This window comes from Caloenas nicobarica, chromosome 5 (assembly GCF_036013445.1).
Source record: "Caloenas nicobarica isolate bCalNic1 chromosome 5, bCalNic1.hap1, whole genome shotgun sequence".
Taxonomy (NCBI): domain Eukaryota; kingdom Metazoa; phylum Chordata; class Aves; order Columbiformes; family Columbidae; genus Caloenas; species Caloenas nicobarica.
Window position 1 is genome coordinate 57,487,217 of NC_088249.1, and position 21,358 is coordinate 57,508,574.

At 41.2% G+C, this 21,358-nt stretch overlaps 2 protein-coding genes across 7 annotated transcripts in view; one reads left to right on the plus strand and one right to left on the minus strand.

Annotated features, from left to right (window-relative positions):
- SBF2 (SET binding factor 2) overlaps window positions 1–16,733 on the minus strand; it is a 315,579-nt gene extending 298,846 nt beyond the window's left edge. For 3 of the 4 annotated variants that reach the window (XM_065635394.1, XM_065635395.1, XM_065635389.1), the window contains exons 1-2: window positions 16,457–16,733; window positions 15,508–15,583 (exon numbers count right to left, since the gene is read on the minus strand). In XM_065635394.1, coding sequence (XP_065491466.1) covers window positions 15,508–15,574 — 67 coding nt within the window. In that variant the 5' untranslated portion in view covers window positions 15,575–15,583; window positions 16,457–16,733. The remainder of the gene's footprint in view (window positions 1–15,507; window positions 15,584–16,456) is intronic. The other variant, XM_065635390.1, reaches the window with a different exon arrangement.
- A 104-nt stretch (window positions 16,734–16,837) lies between these two features.
- The window catches only part of AMPD3 (adenosine monophosphate deaminase 3), a 32,211-nt gene continuing 27,690 nt past the window's right edge, over window positions 16,838–21,358 (plus strand). Inside the window, exons 1-2 of one of the 3 annotated variants that reach the window (XM_065635399.1) lie at window positions 16,838–16,925; window positions 20,235–20,460. In XM_065635399.1, the coding sequence (XP_065491471.1) occupies window positions 20,240–20,460 (221 nt within the window). In that variant the 5' untranslated portion in view covers window positions 16,838–16,925; window positions 20,235–20,239. Of the gene's footprint in view, window positions 16,926–17,087; window positions 17,453–20,203; window positions 20,461–21,358 lie in introns of those variants that run through there. The other 2 variants (XM_065635397.1, XM_065635398.1) reach the window with 2 other exon arrangements.

Below are 21,358 nucleotides of genomic sequence, written 5' to 3' on the forward strand. Positions count from 1 at the left end.
CCTTTGTCTCTATGTTTCCCCCTGCGTCCAATAAAGGATGGAGATTCTCCTTAGCCCTCCCTTTGTTGCTAATGTAATTGTAGAAACATTTTTATTGTCTTTTAAGACAGTAGCCAGATTAAGTTCTAGTTGGGTTTTGGCCCTTCTAATTTTCTCCCTGCATAACCTCACAACATCCTTGTAGTCTTCTTGAGTTTCCTGCCCCTTCTTCCAAAGATCATAAACTCTTTTTTTTATTCCCGAGTTCCAGCCAAATCTCTCTGTTCAGCCAGGCCGATCTTCTTCCTCCCTGGCTCATCTTTCAGCACACGGGGACAGGCGGCTCCTGCACCTTTAAGATTTCCTTCTTGAAGAATGTCCAGCCTTTCTGGACTCCTCTGCCCTTCTGGACTGCTTCCCAAGGGACAATGTCAACCAGTCTCCTAAACAGGCCAAACTCTGTCCTCCGGAAATCCAAGGTGGTAGTTCTGCTGACCCCCCTCCTTACTTCTCCAAGAATCAAAAACTCAATCATTTCATAATCACTATGCCCAAGACACCCTCCAAGCATCACATCACCCACAAGTCCTCCTCTGTTTGCAAACAGCAGGTCCAGTGGGGCACCTTCCCTAGTTTGTTCTGCATCAGCTGTGTCAGGAAGTTATCTTCCACACACTCCAGGAACCTCCTAGACTGTTTTCTCTCCGCTGTGTTATGTTTCCAGCAGACATCTGCTAAGTTGATATACCCCGTGAGAACAAGGGCTAGAGATTGTGAGACTTCTCTGAGCTGCTTATAGAATACTTTGTCTGCCTTTTTGTCCTGTTTGGGTAGTCTATAACAAACTCTCACCAGGATATATGCCTTGTTGGCCTTCCCCCTTTTTCTTACCCATAAACACTCAACCCTGTCATCACCCTCATCAAGCTCCAGTCAATAAGAACACCCCTAACATACATGGCTACCCCGCTGCCTCTCCTTCCTTGCCTATCTCTTCTGAAGAGTTTAGAGCCATCCAATGCAGCACTCCAGTTGTGTGAGTCATCCCACCATGTCTCTGTGATTGCAACTATGTTGTAGTTTTCCTGCTGCACAATGGCTTCCAGCTCCTCCTGTTTGTTGTCCATGCTCCATTCATTGGTGTAGATGTGCTTCAGCTGGGTTATTGATCCCACCACCCTTTTTTGGGGAATAAGTGTTAATTCCTATGTGACCATTCTCAGGCACTTCCTTGATTTCTAACACGTCAATAACCCTTATGTCTTTGCTGCCACATGGGTCTCCATCCCCTATCTCCACTCAGATACCAGACCAAAAGACTTCACTAGCACACCATCCCTCAAATATCAGCGTGCTGCCCTCCATCTTACCTCCAGTGAGCCTGGTTTTATCCCTTTCCCCCTTCAAATCTAGTTTAAAGCTCTTTCAATGAGTTGCTAACTCCTGTGCAAAGATCCTTTTCCCGCTTTGGGACAGGTGTACATCATCTGTCACCAGCAGGCCTGCACTTTATGTGAGCACCCATTAGTTTTGCTTTAGTCACTGTAATGTATACTAACTACATAATAATGTTCTTCAATGCTTATGTGACCAGCTCACTAGTTTTTATTACACAACACTTTGATATTAATCTAGTTACCAGAGTACAAATCAGTAAACAATGTAAAATTCACAGTCATTTTCACTTGCAGAGGTATTCACTGGAGGATCGAAACCAATGTGAAACCCTTAGGCAGGACATTCCCTAGGTGATTTTGCAGGGCAAGGGAAGAAAAAAATGCAATATATAGAACAGTTCAAGTCTTGCAGATATACTACATGGATGCACATAGACCTTGGGGATATATTTTTGTGTAGATTCCCTGTACCTGTGCACAGCACAGGGGCCTGTGACCTGATTTGATGAAGGCTGTATCTGAGGCATATGATTTTCTCAGCAAATAACAAGTGAGCTGCTACTTTTAAAAGGCAGATTTTTTCTATACTGAGTATGGTAAGGGAGAATCTCAGCACTGCACCTATCAGCATTTCTAAGGGGCTTGTGAAAGATGCACTACTCCTCCCAGAACTGGAGTGATCAGTGGAAGGGATCAGTGCTTCTGTTGGGCAAGAGTCACCATCTGAAGTCCTCTGTTCTAACCCCGTCTGGGACCACCTCCATCCCTCACCATTTCCTCCAAATCATTATTTTTCTCTTCAAGGACTGTATCATGGCACCCTGCCTGTGTCCTTGTTAAGATCTCAGCTAGAAAAATGCCTTTGCTTAAGAAAATAACATCATGGGAAAGGCCATGGCAACAGAAACACTTGTTTTGCCAGAACACATTTATACTGGATGGGTGGGTAGTTCAGATGGCCATGAATACTTAAAAGCTTAATAAAGCTTTTATTTTTCTACTAATTCCCTAAGGCATTTTCTTCAAAAAACTATTATAGAGAGACAGGCATTTCAGTGGAAACTGCCAGACTTAAAACAAATATGTTTACCTTCTTTTCATAATTTTTTCCTGCCACCTTAGCAATCTAGGGAAGGCAATTTCTAGTCTAAATAAATCTGATCTTATTATGCCTTTTCAACTCTTCAGTCTTTTCTAAGTTTTGTTTTTACATCCAAAATCTTAATAACAGCCTGTAACACATTTGCATTCCTGCATTCTTGCCTCTGTTTTGTTGAGTACACAGTATTCCTCCTTCTTCCTTTTTTTTTTTGTTCCCCTACTTTCTGCCTTTGGTAATATAATCGTTCTGCATTTTTCCAGATTTGGACAAACAGAAAAGTTTTCCACCTCCAGTTAGTGTTTAAACAATAACAAAAAAAGTGCCTCTGGCCTTCAGGCATGAATTTAAAATATTAAATCAAACGCAGAAAGAAGCAATGTGAAATCTAGGATGAGGAAGTCAAAGCTGTCTAAGAAATTTCACAGATTCAGAGAATTTAAGGCCAGGATGAACAAACAGATCTCTTAGTTTGACTCCTGTTTGTCAGGGCCATTGCATTTTACCCATTTATTCCTCTACTGAGATCCACAACTCTGTTTAACCAAAATACTACTTCCAGAAAAGTACACTGCTTTGAGGTGAGAACATCAAGAGGTAGAAAACAAACAACTTCCCCGACATTCATTAATCATACACACTGTTAAAAAGCTTGCCTAACTCTCATTTGAATTTGCTGGCTTCACCTTACTGCCCTTGGTTCTCATTTTTCCCTCTTTCAGTCATATTAAAAAGCACTTCTGTCCCTGATAACTTCCCACAGTGAAATGATGTTTGAATTCATCCAGTCACCCTTGGTCCATTTTTGAACAAAGTAAACACATTGTACACCTAACAGTTGCAGTTCTATGAGACACCTGTGCTGGTGTAATGCCTCACTGCTTCACAAAGGGACTGGCCTTGTTTCCTTGCCGTCTCTCACTCCTGGCCACATATTCTTACTGCTTGCCTAGCACCAGGTTTGTTGCTTGTCCAATTGCGTGAGCAGATGTCTTCATCTTAACCCACAAGGTTTACCTTTTTTTCCGATTCTCTCCCCCATCCCACAGTGGGGGGTGGTGAGCAAACGGCTGTATGTGGTGTTCAGCTGCCTGCTGGGTTAAACCACAACAAGTTTTCAGAATCCCAAGGGAACCCCAAGGCACTCTGTGCAAAACTACAGCTGGAATTACGTTTTACACCTTAAAAATCACCTGGAAGGTATACACACTATAACACAAATTTTATGCATTTTTAAAACTTTACTGCTCTTCATTTGGATAACCCAGGAAATAAATGTATATTTTCATGACACAGCTGCTTAACCATCCTAAATCCCTTGTCTCAAATAGATGTTATATCATCTGGAGTTCTCTAGAACCCTCCTCTGAAAGCTCCAACCAGAGTCTCTCCTGTCCAGCTCACTTTGCCAGATCTCACTTCCTGCAGCTAATTCAGACCTCCCACCCCAGGTTGTCAGTCCCATCCCCTATACAGTCCTTCAGTTTGTTTCTGTAGCACTTTTATGTGCTTGAGCCTTTTCTACTTTATATATCCACTTAGAGCACATGGCTTCTTTTGTTGTGTTGAGGGTTTTGTTTGTTTGTTTGCTTGTGTTTGTGTTTGTTGTTGTTGAAGTTGAATTCCGCTGTAGAAACATTTGACTAATTGTTTGGTCAAACTACAAGATTTAAAACAAAGGACTCCCTTTTATTCCTAATCTCAGTTAGAAAGGTTTTCTTAGCAAATGTGCATACGCGTTCATACACAGACATTAAAAACACACCTAAACATTAAAAAACAGGCAAAAGTTTCCATTACATAGATAACATTCCCTCAGTTATCACAGCTATGACTAAATATATTTTTTTGATCAAAGTAACATTTTATCAGCTCTCGAATGATGAAAATAAAAGAAGCAACACTTTTGTAAAATCACTTAGCTCCTGATCCTGCAACAGTGTGCAAAACCCATCCATGAATTGTGTGGGAAGCTGACAGATAAGGAGCACACCTTCTCAGGCAGTATCTCAGGATGGGTCTGACAGAGGTGGCTCTGCTTCCTTATTCTGTCCTTGTTGGCTCTCACGGCACAGCATGGGTCCTTGCCAGTCTACCTGCTGCACAGCTCGTACCATATGTAAGTGTGGAAACAACATACTTTTCCTTCCATCTATCACAGTATTTAAGTTTGTTAGAAAGTCAGAAGCACTTGCCACAGGGAGGGAAACAAACAGCAAGTTGCTTTGTACTGTACTAGAAAAAACAGTTCTTTTAAAAGATATTCAGACTGAAATGTCACAAGAGTTGGGCTTTGAGATATTGTGAGTAAATGAAGCAAGTAATGAAAAGGCTGGCAGAACAAACATGGGCATGTAATGGAGAAAATATTGTCTTGGCATTGTGACCTACATGAGGGATGTGCAAAGTCATTCTGCAGAGAAGGCCAAATTCCATGTTTAATGACTGCTTGTCTAAATTTAGGACTATGTGATACACTTAATCTACAGTAAGATGCACAATGATATCACTGGGGTACTGGCATTAAGATCAAGGGGATAAACTACCCTTTTGTACTATGCTAGCTGTCTCAGACTTAACCACCACGATTGTGTATCAGTTGAGGAAACATTCCCCTCTTTCACTGTTATTTCTGCACTTTGATTTTCTTCTTTATAGTTTTCCTTTTGCTGCTATTCATTGCATATCAGTCTCCTTTTTGTCTTTTTCTTACCTTCCCTTGGACTTTTCCTCCCTGTAATAATTACCCCTTAACTCTAGTTGCCTCCAATCAAAAACTTCTGATAAGCATTCCAAGTCATGCCATTATATTCTAGAGTTAACTGTACAAAGACAGAGACAACTAACATAATTCAGAATATTATTTCAAGCTGCCTGTTAGTAGAGTCCTGAAGAAAACACTACAAAAATTTACAATGAGTTCATGTTTAGAATATTGTAATGGATTTTTTTCTCTCCAGGGAAAGCGATGGGTGTAACCACTGTAGCATAAGCTATTCCACAATAATTGTTCTTAAATAACTAGTTGCAGCTTTTGGAATAGATCAGAAATAGTTTATGCCATGAGAGATGTATCAGTCAATTTCCTTCTGTAGACAAAAGCTTTTGTAAACAGGACATGGTAGTATATGCTCTACTTCAGCGTAAACTTAAATTCTCGAGAAACTGGGTATATCATGGGTTTGTGCGGTACATCAGATGGGGAAAATGGAAAGACTCCACAGACTCAGACAGGTCTTTTCTTGTCTCTGTTTTCTATGAACCACATCGTTGGCTCTCTTCTGTCCCTAATTGTTGTATTATGATCTTCCTGGCCTCCAGCTCTTTCTTCTAACTATTAAACAAGACTAACATTTTTTCGAGGTCATAGTGATAATACGATAGCCCCTTGGAGGGGATTCAGTAAGCACAATACAGCAGTAATGCATTGCAATATTATTAGAACCTTAATTTTGACTTTTGTCAATATTATCACTGAAGAAACTAATTGTTTTTAAAAGTTTCAAATATATAGTGGTCAGAAGAACCACCAATAACAAGCAGAAGTTTAGAAAGCACAAGACATGCTCAGTTTCCTTTCTTGAACACAATAGGCAATTGCTAAAAGGAGTACAGCTGTTAAGTAATTCCTTTAAAGAACAGCAGTCTTATTGCATAGTCCCTTCTGTCTAAGATGGCTATCCAGAAGCAGCTTCCAAAATAACTAATTTAATTCTGCTTCACTTTGAGATTCCTGGTAAGCAACTGATTTTTAGTTGTCACTTCACTATGTGACATTCAACTCTTGAGGATGATTGACTCCAGCATTCTTAGGCACCTACCTGCAGAACAAAAGAAACAATTTTTTGACAGTGTTTACTTCTTCTCATGGACTATAAAGAATCTTAGAACACCTGCTTAGATTCAGATAACTATATTTCAAACATCTAAAAAGTTAGGTCAGGTAAGTTCCCATGACCAAAGTCTGTTCTACTTTTGAATTACACTTATGCTAGATTTAGTGATGGACATTAGGGTTTATATGAGTCACTGCATGCTGCCTCAGAAAACCATACTATTTGACCAGACTTGCACAGGGAAAAAAAATGAAAAAAGAAGAAAGAAAAAGAAGGGGAATGATTTAGGACAATGACATCTGACATGGACCTGGGAAGAGGTGGTTTGTCTCAGAAATATCAGTGGCTCTTCTTGGTGTGATCCCTGTTGTCCTCTGTCCTACATCTCCCATGGCAGCAGAAGGTGTTAGGTTGGCTCAGTCATGGCTCCAGCTCTGCCTTGACCCCAGTCTTTTCTCCATATAAGAGCAAATTTCTGCTTTGCCTGTTTGTTGAGTAGCTGTTAGCTGATCTGCACTCACCTTCTTACATTACATTAGAAGAACAAAGTCAGCCCAACTATTTAGACAATAACTATAAAAAATCATGTTTCTTTTTCTCTAGGAGTTATCTATAGAGGCAGAAAATGACAATGTGAACATGTAACAAGGGAAATGACTGTGGATGACAAAAGTTGAGCAATTATGTCTGAGCTCACCATGAGAAATGATGAGGATAATATCAATATAAATTGTGGTCATGTCTATTGTGTGCACAGATGCCTGCATGTATGCTGATTACTGAGAAGGGAGATAACAGCTGTTGAAGCTTGTTGCAGCATTTTGAGGAAAAATGTAAGAAACCTTCAATGTGGCCTCTTCCCAGCTTTCTGACCAACTCCAGAGCACTGCATCAGTTTGATATGCCAGACTATCAAAAAGACAGTTCACAGAAGAAAGGCCACACTCCAGAAAACAACTGATTAACTATACATCCCTGAAGCAGCTGGCAACAAAGCAGCACAGGCATCTGAAGGGTTTAAATGCCAAGAAGAAATCGAAATGTGTAACTGCTGAGCCTAAATATCAGAGAAAACTTTTTTACTAGTCTTGGGTGTCTCTAGTGAACTAATAGAAATCTCCATGTACAATTTTAACACTGTTAATTCTAGCACCAATAACCGTACAGTTTGTAAGAAAGCAGAACTGTCAGGGATCAATATGAAAGACTATGAGCTGCTTTCCCTCTCTGACCGTTGAGATCGCACCTAGATCTTGCTCTTTCCACATGTAAGTCAAAACCACACAAAACTGTACGTTTTCAGTTTAAACAGTAGGTGGCTCTGTTGGCTTTTTAAAGTACAGCGTTTCCCAAGCTTGCACGAATTTTGAATAGTGGATATGATTCAGAGAGATGTGCTCCATTTAGAGTCATTATGGACTATGTAACTTTTTCTAGAAGAGTCTCTATTGTGAATGATCACAAGGAAATATAGATACTATTACCAAAAAAAAAAGAAAAAGAGAGAGAAAGAGTTGCAACCAGCCTTTGACCAACTTGGAACTGATAGCTAGCGGCAGGGGAAAAAAAGCATTGGCTTTCAGTTTCTCTCCTGTGTTTTCCCTAATTTTCACAGTTAATTGTGCCCACGGGGTGCCTGTGTGGTGACTAAGGATGGGAAAATGAAGGCTATGGATTATGGCCCCATTCATTGAAGAAGTACGCATAAGTGGTTTTAAGCTGTTAATATGCTCTTCCAGTTCTTGAATCACTTTGCACTGGTCTGTGTCCTATTGGCACAAGAAAAACTCTATTCTGTTTTGAGCTGGTTAAAAGTAACTCAAGGCACTGCTAAGGCAGCTATGGATCCCTAAGTCATGTAGAACCCCCTTCCTTCACACAACACTGCAAAATGCTGAAAAACTATCCCGAGAGATTATCCTTGGATTCCATTCTTCCAAAGTGACCACCCCAGGGCTGGCTGCCCTGACTGGCACTCAGATAGCCTCTTTTCAGAACAAGTGACCCAAACCAGCCTTAATTTGGGGGAAAACATTCTGCATTATCCATCGTCAAAATTAATGACTAATTTCATTTGGGAGTGTGAAACATTTTATATGTCTTTCAGAAGTGTTGCAGATCTACGATCCTTTCTTCTCTAGTCTTTAACCACAATTAGTATACTTTCTCACATCAGAAGAGAAATGGAAGAATTTTTTTCTTAGCAACCTCGCAACTATCACCCTGGACATTGCCATAATAGTTACACTTTTAAATCTTTTTTGTTCTTCCCTAGTGCATAATTTTCCGCATTGGAATTCATCACTGGAGCCGTCCTTGCAGAGCATTTTGGCAATCAATGACAGCTTTATTTTGTATGAACAGATTCAGTACCTTATGAACTGCTAAAGCATATCTGGAAAAGCAAAGAGATAGAATGCATATGAAGTTGACTCTTGCTTTTTTACCAAATATCGAGTTTCAGTACCAGATTACTAGATAAATGTTTGCATACAGCAAATTTACTGTTCCACATTGTTTGGGGGTAGCATATATATATATAAAGGTTTAAAATTTATATTTCATTTATATGAAATAATAACACAATCCAAGTTTTGAAGAAAGACTAAATTGAATTGAAAATTAAAAATAAAAACAAAGTTGAAGAAATATCAATGTGATGGTCTCTTTTAAAATTATCTGCTCATTTAAGTTCTAGATTCCTCTGATATTTCTGTTTAGTAAACAAAATGTTGTCAAAATTCAGAAACTAATTATTAGGGAAGCCAGGCAATGAGTTTAACAGCTCTTTTTTTCTTCCACTTCTGTCTAGATCTGAGACGACTGGCTGTTCCCCTACTCTCTGCTTATGCCCACTGGATCATACAGGAGATGACAGCTATAAGCCACTCAAACAGCTGACTAATCTAGCAGATCACCTTTCATCTCATACCTTCTTTCATCTGCTCCAGTCTCTATTGGCTGCCTCAACCTCAGAGAGATTTGAGCATGTTTGAGGTACTACCTGGGGAAATTAACTTCTTTTCAGCTGCATGACCTCGTAAAGAGTTTATTGCGTACAGAGACCCTCCCCAGAGATCCTTCGTCTTGCCACGGTAGCACAATATGCCTCAGCATGGTAACCTATGGCACATTCCTTTGGCTCAATAGTGCATTTTTGTGACCTAAGCATCAGTTAGAGGATGTCTTTGCAGGGTACTGGGGGCAGAAATGAGCTTACAAAGGCTGTAGTCTTAACCATCAAAAGCTAAGAGCTCAAAGAGCTGTGCTATATCTGGTCATACAATTTTTGGATCAAAGCTGGCTCATACCTCCCTGGCTCACAGTGCACAATGAAGCTGTAGAACAAGCTCACTACCATAGGATGTTGTGAACACCAAAATAGACATGGTTAAAAATGGAACTGGATTCATTCTTGGAAGGCATTCACTGGCTGATGACAATCAGTTAGGACAGTCCAGATTCCACTTCTAGTTCATAAAGGTTATGAAGCAGGTGAGGCACAAGAGGAAAAGGATTGCTTTGTCTTTGGCACCATCTAACTAACTACTAAAATTTCTATTCATACTGGATTTTCCTTGTAAGTTTGGCTGGGCATTAGCAACAAATGAAAAAGGAAAGGAGTATGAAGGTGTATGGTCAAAAATGTATAAGTAGTGAATAAGAGCAAAACCCTGAGCCAAGTACCTCTGTCCATCAATCCCTCAAGGTATCTATGGAATTCAAGGCCTTTGCAGGGTGAAAAAGGGCTAAAGAAAAAGAGAAAAAAACCCCAAACAACCAAAAAAACCCAAACAACAGAAAACAAACCCAAGCCAACCAAACAAAAAACAACCAACCAAAACACACACACGCGAACACACACAAAAAACAAACAAAACAAAAACCCAAACCAAACAAACAAAAACCCAAACAACAAACAAAACCCACCAAAACCCCAACAAACCAACCAAACAAAAAAATTCAAACAAACCACACACACATACACACATAAACTTATCAGAGGCACTAAATCAAAAAGGAAAAGTATGTAAGAGTTGCAGGATCAAAAATTACCATAGAGAGAATTGAGTGAAGCATCAAGCACAGAAGCCCCAACAGCATCTACCACTCCATGACAGTATCCCAAGTGGACCTGCACAGGAGAGGACAAGGGAACAGAAACAGGCCTCACTATCTCTGGGATCTCTCCTAATATCTGCTAGAGATAGAGTATGGAGCTACGGGGCTCTTCTGTCTAGCCCTGATGGTACTTAAGTGCCTTGGAAATCTACCTTTGCACCCAGACATTGGAATCAGGTGCTCTGATTGTGGCAGCAGCTGAAATATGAAGCTTAAAATACACAGAATTTTCTTTCCCTTTGTGTCCGTATTGGATTAAGTTCACTCTGTGCAGTAACTATGAATCAGTAAAGTCTTCCTTAGATCCTCAGAAAAGGGCACAAATGTGACTTAAGTACGTGTGCCTCTTTTTTTCTTCCTTTCTTTCCTTTCTTTCCTTCTTTCTTCCTTCCTTTCTTCCTTCCTTTCTTTCGGAATTTCTTCCAGGTTAAGTAAAAGATGGGAGTTTCACAAAATTGCCCAAGTGAAAAGTATCACAGCAGCAAACAGGTCATCAAGTCACTTTGGAATCAGGGAGAGATATATCTCTAATAATGCTAACACCGTTTTCCCCTCCTTTTAATTTATACACGCTAATGGCACAGATGGAGAAGTCTCCGAGAGGAATGAACGGTTATGTAAGGTGAAATCTGCGTTCCTTGCGTAACTGCTGTTTACGTAAGGCCGGCGCGGGCAGAGGCCGCGGGGAGGGCGGGAGCTGCTGTGGGCCCGGCGCAGCCGCTGGAGCGGCAGAGCCTGCCCGGGGCCCTGCCCGGCGGGCGCGGAGGGCAGCGCAGCGCAGGGCGCATCCCAGGCCACGGTGGCCGCGGGCGGGGCTGGCTCTGCCCAAGAACCGCCGCTAAAAATTAAAAGATGTTATTTTCCCACTGTCCATAGAGTCGGAAAAAAAAGACGGAAAATGTCACAAGCTGTAGGTTCTCATACCTAATATTTCAGCTGAGCTTTATGGAAAGAAGACAGGGGCTTTCTAAGTCATATTGGATATAAGCGTAGGCCTAGGTATGTTTATTTTTTTACTCAAGAAGGTTGCACAAAAATAATAAAGCAATCTCCCCCTAGGTAAAAGTTCAAGTTTCTACATGGAAATAAGAACACTTTGGGCTGGATTTCTTGTCAAATATGCCAGCTAGCGCCACACAAGCAGTCTAGAGAAGGTTTATTTGGGCTGCAAACAGCCACTAGGAATCCCCGTGTACAACTCCCAGCTTTGGAGGTTGCAAAGTTTCACTCACGCTTGTAAAAGGAGAGACTTGGAAAACACACTTGTGAAACAAAGAGAAGCCAAGAATATTCTGGGGACACGGAAGGCTACAGCTCAGCAACACCTAGCCCTGAGTTTATTGAGGGCTATAGAGCATTTGTGTAAGGTTACGTCTAAACCATATCTTGCAGTTCCCAGTTTCTGGGCACAGTTACATGCTCCACCTGCATCACACAGATATCTGTTATTTGGGAATGAGGCTTCTGACTTGAAGGCCAAATAACCCAGATGCAAACGCTTGTCACAGATAATCACAAAAACCTTAATGGAAATCTAAAAGTAATACAAATACAGAACTAAAGATCACCTAATGGAACTACTTGCATTTCCACTGCAAACATAGGTAAAATGATTTAAAACATACAGTTTAGATTCCAGTGCTGATTTTTTCAGAAATCAGACAATTCAGAATTCTATTTATTTCAGCAGTTTCCCAAATAGACCATAGAATTCCTCTCTTTGAACTGTAATTACAGTTTCATTATTTATCCTGCATTGGCAGTGTCTAATTTATTAGCCTGTTGCTTGCTGAATATTTTATTTAATGTGCATTCTGAGTGAATAAAATTCCTCTCAAAACAAAGCTGAGAAAAGCGGCATTGTACATCAGAGTAGTGGTTAAAAAGTATTTCATCTGCATATCATATAACAGACGTGAAATGTAACTTTCAGAAAATTCTCCTCTTTATAAATCAGATTAAAAGTCTTTTAGCTCCACATACAGGCTTGTCTAATACAGTCAGATCTCTCCTTCTCAGAACAGCTCCAGAATTTCAGATAAATCATGTATAACGTCAGAGCAAGGCAGTCTTCCACCAAGGGTAAATACTTGCAAAGTCCAAGGTAAGTAAGTTTGAGATAAACTGGTTTTAAACTAGCATCTTTACATGGCTGTTGTAACCAAAGGCAGGCAGTTAGTAGATGCCAGCAAAGAATTTGCCAACTGGCTGGAAAGAAAGCTTCACAAATATCTAAATGACAGCCTGCAATTCCAAACACACCAGAGAGTCCCATCTTGCTTGTAAACCTTTCTTGTGCAACAAAGTAATACAGTATATTCCATTTATAAGCTCATGGAAAACTTCAGTTAAGTTATTTCAGACTGAGATTATTAGGACTGTACAGATTCTTTCCTAGGTTATTTTTAAAGCAGTGACTGAACAGTCACATCCTTTTGTAATTTCTATAGTTCCCATTTCCATTTCAGTTTTTCAACAATCATTTATATTTGCATAGTATGTATATATATTTTATTTTATAATAATATACTACAGGACTATTATACTCGCACATATCCTTTCAGAAAGGAGAATGTCATGTGACTGAAAAAAACCCAAGAAATAGAATTCAAAACCTAGTATCAGCTCTGATGTCAGTGCAAATCTTTTCCAAAACATTTTGCATTTTATATAAGCATAGTCGTATCTTGTGTGTACATATTCCAAACACCACAACTACCCAAGATGGAGTCTAAAAAAATTTGCCTGCCCAACGTTTCTCCTCCTTATTGCCCTCTTGCATATTTTCTGGAATGGCCTTGAGTAGACCCAAAAACATAAAAAATTTGCTGCTTATATTTACAGTAGGAACCAAACTTTTAGATTTACAAATTCTAGTTTAACCCAATACTGAGAAAGACCCTATCATCTCTATCAGGACTTCTTAACTGGGTCTAATTCAAATACAGGAGTGAATATTCATATACCAAATTAATTTCTACAAGAGTTTGAAAAGCAATGGATAAGAAAAATTATGCCTTTTGATTTGCTGACTTTATAAAACAGACAGATGTGATTTGTTTTATATCATTTCAATCACTCTGTGGAATAATTTTCTCCCTTTTTCAATGATTACAATTTTCATCTGTTGTTTTGTTTAAAAAGTTGAATCATTCCTCCTTCTAGTAGACAGTGTTTGATAATACAATTCAATTACATTTCACATTTGTCACAAAACTCCCCTCCAGCTTTTGGAGATTACTTTATTTAACCGTGGGGTTTTTTGCTGTTGGAATAGCAATTACTCTTCAATAAGTAAATGCATGTGTGCCAATCATGTCATTAACTGAACTGACTGAAGATCAGAAAAGCAAATACTAGGTCTAATATTACCTGGATGCCACCAATGGGTGTATTATAGATAGAAATATTTCATTTGATCCATTAGTTGTTTTCTTGTTGTCAATATCACAGCCAGTAATATGAATCTACTAAAAAAATATCAGAATCCATTAGCTTTTAAGGCACTGTTCAAATAAAAGCAGCACATTATAACAACTGAAACAATTTCAAGTGAGAATGAGGGGCCATTTCCTAATTTTGATGATTTTGTATTCCAGCTTTAATAATCCCTCAGACAAGACTTTTCTGTTTCTAAAAATAAGTATTAATAGTACAGATGTGTATTTAGGTTTTCTTTATTTTATTCCATTCCTCACTAGATGTTGATATGCAAGCAAATCTTTAAAACTTTTATTGTATTTCCATGTGCTAAAATAGACTGACTGTGAAAGAGCAGTCCAAATATACCATATACACTGCAATAATCATGAGTTTACTACTGTCACCAAAAGAATAATGTCTAAAGAACATTTAAAACAACTTTGGAGACACTTGCACTACTTTCAATACAGTGTATAAGAGTATAACTTACTCACAAACTGGACTGGCAGAAAGAGTCCTTCATGGGCCAGATGGCAAGTGTTTAGCAAGGTGTTGACTGACACCACTGGGGTGTTCCAAGTCTGGATGCAAATGCTTTAATGCTTTATGTCTTGCAGATGCTAATGGAAGTATACAACACCACACACTGTTGAAAATACACTATTTCATTGTTGTCAGCTTAGTGTTACTTCAATTTTCCAAAGACGGATGTGAATCGTTCATTATAAGAACAGAGATGGGACATAAAACTGGACCCACTAGTCAAATGTAGGTTCTGAACACAGTTCGTAAAGTAACTGATCATAGCAATTGCTTCTGCAAAATTTGAAAGGACTCAGAGTATTTTCTTGTTAATTTATCACCATTACCTTAGTCTTACAATCCATCCTGACATTGTCATAGATCTTGCAACAGTATTTCCTTAATGCTTCAATTACTATAAACACATTTACTAAGTCATGATCTGTTTGCCTTTAAAGGTTTCCAACTTGTTACAAAAGGAAAGCTCATTTAAATAGTCATGGTCACCTAGAACAAATGTCTTGTGTTCTTATGGATTTGTATGTAAGTGCTTCTAGAAGCTTTTTCTTTGTTAAGGCATTTTTAAAGTCTCCCTTCTGCATCAATTCTCTTCGTAAAATGTGAACTCACAGTGCACTGTCTTCTTCACTTGGGGCATACAAAGTTGCCTATTTCCATGAAAGAAAACTGTAGAAACTCAAGTTACCTTTGAGACCATTATTTTTTATTGTGGTCAGTATGAAAGCCAGCAATAGCACAAGAGGGAACTCTTCCAGGGTCTTGCATCCCATAGTTAGATTAAATCAAGTGTGGAGGCAAGACCCATTTGCCAAGCTGAGAAGAGGAATCCAAGAAGCCACAGGATACCTGAGTCCAGCAAGGCAGGGCACAGTTACGATTAGAGGGCCACTAAGGAGCCCAAACTGCTAGGAAAACTCCATAATGGGAAGCAGGCAAGTTTGGGCAAGTTCAGGCAGGTGGTTGGGAGAAGGAACAGGGAACAGGAGAAATGAAGCACAATAGATCAGCAATCAACGGGTGTACTGAATGGCCACAGCAACAGGTGTGTGTCCTTTACTCATATATCACTGGGGCAGGGCAACTGTGAGTCAGACTCACAGACACTTACAGTGTGCAGTTTCTTGGGTGGCAGATGGCATGTCTGGATGTAGCCTGGCAGTAGGTGATGAAGACATTCAGAGTTACTGTGGAAGAAACATGCACATGCAGCATAAGCCTTTTGCCAAGCTAAGAAACAATTACTGTTTTTGTTAGTGTGTTTGGTTTGTGTTTTTTCTTTCTTTTTTCTTTTTTAAATGATTTTGAATGGCTGACATTTTCAAATGCTTTGGTTTGGTACATGTGTCATAAACCAGCTGTGGCCAAGATTCTTAGCTTTTTTACGAGCACATGAAGGTGATTGCATTGATACTAGTGTAAGAGTCAAAATATCTGGTCTTTGTAACTCAGACTTTGCAAACTTTTGCAACTCTTTACAACTCAAACTTTGTATGGTCACCTACTTTCTTTTCACTTCAATTTCTTCACCAGGTGTGTAAAGTAATTTCTGAAGCCAAAAACCCCTGAGGTTTATGAACAGAGCATTTCTTCATTTACCAAGATAGGAGGACATAGTGGGGACAGCACACTTGCCACAGAACTACCCAATCCCTCACTTTTTCTGGAGATCTACCTTTACCTTGCTTGTCTTTTTACAAAAGGGACCTTGTTCCTCAGTTGCTACATTCCCTGTTCTTTGCTACACTGTAGAGATACTTTTATATTTAAATGTCTTTAGATTAGACTCCAAGTATTGTTACCCAAATTTACCATAAATGTCCCTAAACCTTTTAGCTTAAGGGCTCGGAAACTCTCGAAGTTTTACATGTTAAGATCCTCATTCCTGCTGAGTCATGCTCGGTTTGACCTTCACTTATTTGTCTTGGTTTCTTTACCTGAGAAGTTTACTTTATTGTTTGTATATATATATATACACGAGTATTGAACCGTGTCGCTACACTGAAGGACGGACGTTGTTGAAAACACTTTCAACAGGGATCCATCGTCAGCAAACTTACTTATTGGGTGTGATCTTCGCACCAGCCTCACGACGCTCTGGTGTCGAACCAAAGTTTTCTCCGTGACAGCGCTTTCCGAGGAGGAGTTTTGAAATCAGCGCTTGCGAAGGCGGCACTCACGGGGCGCCCCGCGGCTGAGGCGAGCTCAGGCGGGCTGAGGTGGGCCGGGCCGGGCCGGGGCGCTCCCTCCCTCCCGCGCCGGCGAGGAGACATGTGACAGCGCGACTTCTGTCTCGGAGCCGCCGAAGGGGAAGGGGCCGCCGCGGCGAGGGGCAGGAAGGCTTCCCTTGCATCCTCCGGCTCCTGCTGAGGCCACAGCCCCGCGGGGGAGGCACCGCCCCTGCCCCCGCCACTCCCGTCGCCGCAGGTGCAGCCGCGGTTCGCGCGGTGCCGGACAGTGGCCCGGAGCGGCCGCCGCCTCCCGAGCCGAGCAGCCCCCGCCGCCCCGCGCGGGACTCTCCTCACAGAGGTACGGACAGGGCGCGCGCCCCTCCTCACCCCGCCCCGTCACGGCGACCGTTAACGGCCCCCGCGCCGCTCGCGCCAGGGCTGGGCGGGGCAGCGCAGCCCCCTCCGGCCCCGCCGGACACCGCTGGCGCTTCGCCCGGCAGGAGCCTGCGCCCGCCGCCCCCGCGCCCTCCTGCCGCCAGTCCCCGGCTCCACCTGCTGCGGAGCCGCCCCGGGCCGCGATGCTGCCGCCCAGGAGGCAGCTGGCCGCTCCGGTGGGGCCGGGGGCGCGGCGAGCGGGCTCCTCCGCCCGGGGGCCGCTGCGGCCATAAAGGGCCGGGGAAGGGGCGGCGCGGCACTGCGGTACCGGGGCGGCCGGCTGTCGGCTGAATGCGGCAGAGGGGAGCGGCGGCATCTGGCGGGAGCAGCTCCTCCCTCTGCCGCCGCCGCCTCATCTGCCGCCGGCTTCTGACAGAGTGTTCCCAGCCGGCGGGAGCGCGGGTGGCGGGGCCCGGCCCTGCCCCGGCATGGCTTTCCCCGCGCCGCTAGGTAAGTCGAGGGGCAGGAGGCAGCGCCGAGCCGGGCTGGTCCGGGGTGCTGGTGACCTTGGCTGCTGCCCCGGCGGGGACGGGCCCTGGGCGGCCGTGTCCGGGGCTCCTGCGGCGGGAGCTCCCGCGGCCGGGCCCCGCCCCAGCTGCTCCGGGATGCGGCTCCGCGGCTGCCAGCTGACCGGCCGGGGGCTTGGGAAGCGGCGGTTCTGGTTGTTTTCATGGTGTGTGCTCATTACATATGCAAGTCCATTAAATTCCTCATCAATAAGTGCTTTTAAAATAATCATTCCATCATTTTTTATGCAGCATGTTTCAATAGAAATATATATATATATATTTTGCCTTTCTCCCTACAAAGGTACAGAACTAAAGAGCAACCAAAGCGACCTTTCTATGAGAGAGAGATATTTAGGAAAGGAGCATTTCCTCGTTGCTGGATGGCATTCATATCCCCTCCCCATCCCATTAAAATGTTCAGTTGCCGCTCTCCCACTTGCTCACCTTGGGTAAAAGACAGCACTTCTATAGAAGGATACTGGATATGAGATCCTCACCCCACAGCTTACATGAGTGTTGCATGAAGTGTCTCATGACTGTCTTAGGTTTATTAAACTCATTTCAGTGACATAAACTAGCAGTGATGCGGGTGAACCTACCTTCAAAGTGTTTTGTGCCTTAGTCTCTCATTTGCTTGGGTGGACAACATGAGATCAGGTTCTGTACGAAAGAAAAAAAACATCCTTTAGTCTGAGTATAGGATACTTATGTCTATACATTCTGACTCTTTACTATCTTACTGTAATGATTTAAAATACAGTATGGTTTCTCATGCAATGTATTTCCTACTGCACTTCTGTTTCTGATCACAATTCTCTAAGAAAAAGTTTGTTTATACTAGGAAAATGCTCAGCTGATGATAAAGAACCAACCAATTGATTTTTTTCCTGTCCAAGTCTGCCAGTACTGAAGGTATTTTAATTGCTGATTTTGCGGTAGAAGAAACATTATTATTCCACATTTCACTATTATTGCTAGCGCTTTTACTGTGGTTAAGTAACTATAAAGGCTGTTCTGGCCTGGCTGAAGTGGCCCAAAAACCCCTTGTTGCTGGCAACTGTATGTATGGCAGTTACTGTTGCTGACAACTGTGTTCATGGAGGTCAGTGGAAAGACTCCCATGACTTCATTGAGGTTTGAAACTGAGAAACCAAATCTAAGTTTGGATGCTTCTAAGACATTATAGCGCATTGTTATCAAATCATTCAGTTAAATGCGTATGTAGTTTTATGCATGTTATGTAGTTGCACGTGATTTTATAAAGACTTAATACTAATTGCAAAACAAATACTCTCCAAGCAGAAAAACTGCATAGTCAGATCCATAGTTCTTTAAAACCAGTGTCATTTTTTTTTACTGGGCTGTGAATTGGTTCTTACAAAATAATGTAGATGATCACTAAATTGCCATGTTATGGTCCAATATATCTCTCATCACCTTTTCATACTATATTTGCTTTTAGAATAAAACCAAAAGTGTTCTCAAAGCAACTGTGAAAACAGGTGGATGTTAATTAGAATCTTTTAGACTGAAAACAGGATCACATATCAAAAGGATCACATATCAACATTTGAAACCTGCAGCATGCCTACAGAAATACTGTAATGGGGGCCCTGATAAGTTATGCCTTGAGTGATTAAAAACTGCCGTGCTCCATGTTGACTTTCAGATATGTTGGTATTTAAATGAATACCATCTATAAAATGTTTGCATTTTTATAACGAAAAAGGATTCTGAAATGCCAGTTTTGGACCCAGACTTCACATTCTGGCAGGGCTTGGATCTATTTGCTGTGACATGTTCATTGCTGTTTTTAACTTATGCAATAAGAATTTAATCTTATTTGTTACAAACTCCATCATAGTGAAGGCATTCAAAAAGCTTTACAGTACATAATAAATAATGCTGGTCAGTAGCTTACAAGCACTGTATTTTTTTTTCCCTTCCAGAATGCTACCAGATATGTCAAATTTCATGGATGGTATTTTCTGTAGAGCTGCTATAACAAAATCGAAATATTTTGTGATGAAAGGCTACTTAGATAGACATTCAAAATATAAAGCATATTTTTTAGAAAAATTATATTGAAATGCCATAAAGTCCATATCCTATCTGCTTCCCACAAACAATTCAAAAGCAGTATCTGAACTACTGGAAACAAATGAAAAAAACTCACTGAGTTAACTACAGCATATTTGTTCCTGTTGTGCAACCATTTTACTTCACAGCAGCTCCATCACTCTCTTATTTGTGGAAAGGATGGAGTGAGTTAGAAATGTGCAACCTTCTAACTTGCTTGTGGTACTAAAATTGGGTTGAAGTCACTGAGCAGGGAAGAAGGAAATCCATTCACTCCGTTGCTTACCAAGTTCAGTGCAAGTACGTACAGCTAAGTATAGATTATATTGTAAATAATAGTCTGATTATGCAAATAAGTGGAATCTACTGGCAAATCTGCACATACATAAATTATGAATTTTAATGAGTACACCAAGAAGTTCCTAATTCACAAACTGGCATGGCTCCTTAAGTAAAGATGCTCTGTGGATACCTGTGGTTCTTGCGTACTGCATAGTAGTGTAAATTCTGCGTAGCTGTTCTACTTTATTTTGCTTTTGCTCTAAGCCTTTAATGTCAACATGTGTACCATGAAAACAACCCAGTGTCTCACATATCTTTATTCTGCTTGTAGTTATAACTTTGCCAACTGTCTTCTTTATTAGCCGAGATGCCCAGACAGTTTCCAAAGCTGAACATCTCTGAGGTTGATGAGCATGTGCGACTTCTAGCAGAGAAAGTATTTGCTAAAGTCCTCCGAGAAGAAGACAGCAAAGATGCCTTGTCACTATTCACTGTGCCTGAAGACTGCCCTATTGGGCAGAAAGAGGCCAAGGAAAGGGAACTACAGAAGGAACTGGCAGAACAACAGTCTGTGGAAACAACTAAAAGGTTTGTTCTGTAGTTGCTTTCTTAGTGGAAAGTAGTTTTTTAAATGAATTTGAGTTAATATTAAGATATCTGGCAAATAACATTCTGCCTCCTATTACTTCAGGAGAAAGGTCAATGGCAGGTACCAAGGGCAGCTGTGTGATGTCCTTGGGGTGGGGATGGTCCCTTGGGGTGGGGATGGGCCCTTGGGGGCTTGGATTGGTGAGGTTGTCTCAGCTGCATTTCCAGCAATAGCATGGATATTGCATATACAAGTTTAACAAACAGCATAGCTGGGTGGAAGTGAACACAAGCCTAAGACTCTTTCATGTAAAAAGAGTCAGAAAAAGAAACGCGTTCCTTCTCCCCCTTTATTCTAGTTTCATTCAGAGATGGAAAATTTTAACATAGAGAAAATGACAGTGGTATGATACTTCTCTGTAAAAATAGATGAAAGCAAAGACTTGACATTTAACAACAAGGGAGAAGGTGAAAAGTGGTATTGGCATAATGAGGTTATTTGTAGGTTTCCTTAACTCACAGATATAATCTAACCACTATCAGCCTTAAAAGTGCACATTTTGAGTTTTCTTGGAAAAAACCAAAACAAAACAGTCCACCTTTGGTTTACCCATGAATCTAATTAAGCCAAACTTTATTTGGTTTTCTATTTTCTTTTGTGAGAGAGGTAGCCTTACCTTGATGTCAGGCTATTCCAGTATCTTAACTTCAGTGAACTGACTAGATGACTTTGTAGAGTCATGTGAGCTCAGCAGCAGTCTGACACCAAATGGCTTGGATGTGCACAGGCTCTTCAAAAAGCAGTCAAACAGGGAAGCCTTTGAAAGTGGTAGCTAAACACATGTACCAGTTATCTGCAGACAATCAGTGGGGCAATGCTTGGCATCATATTTCTGGA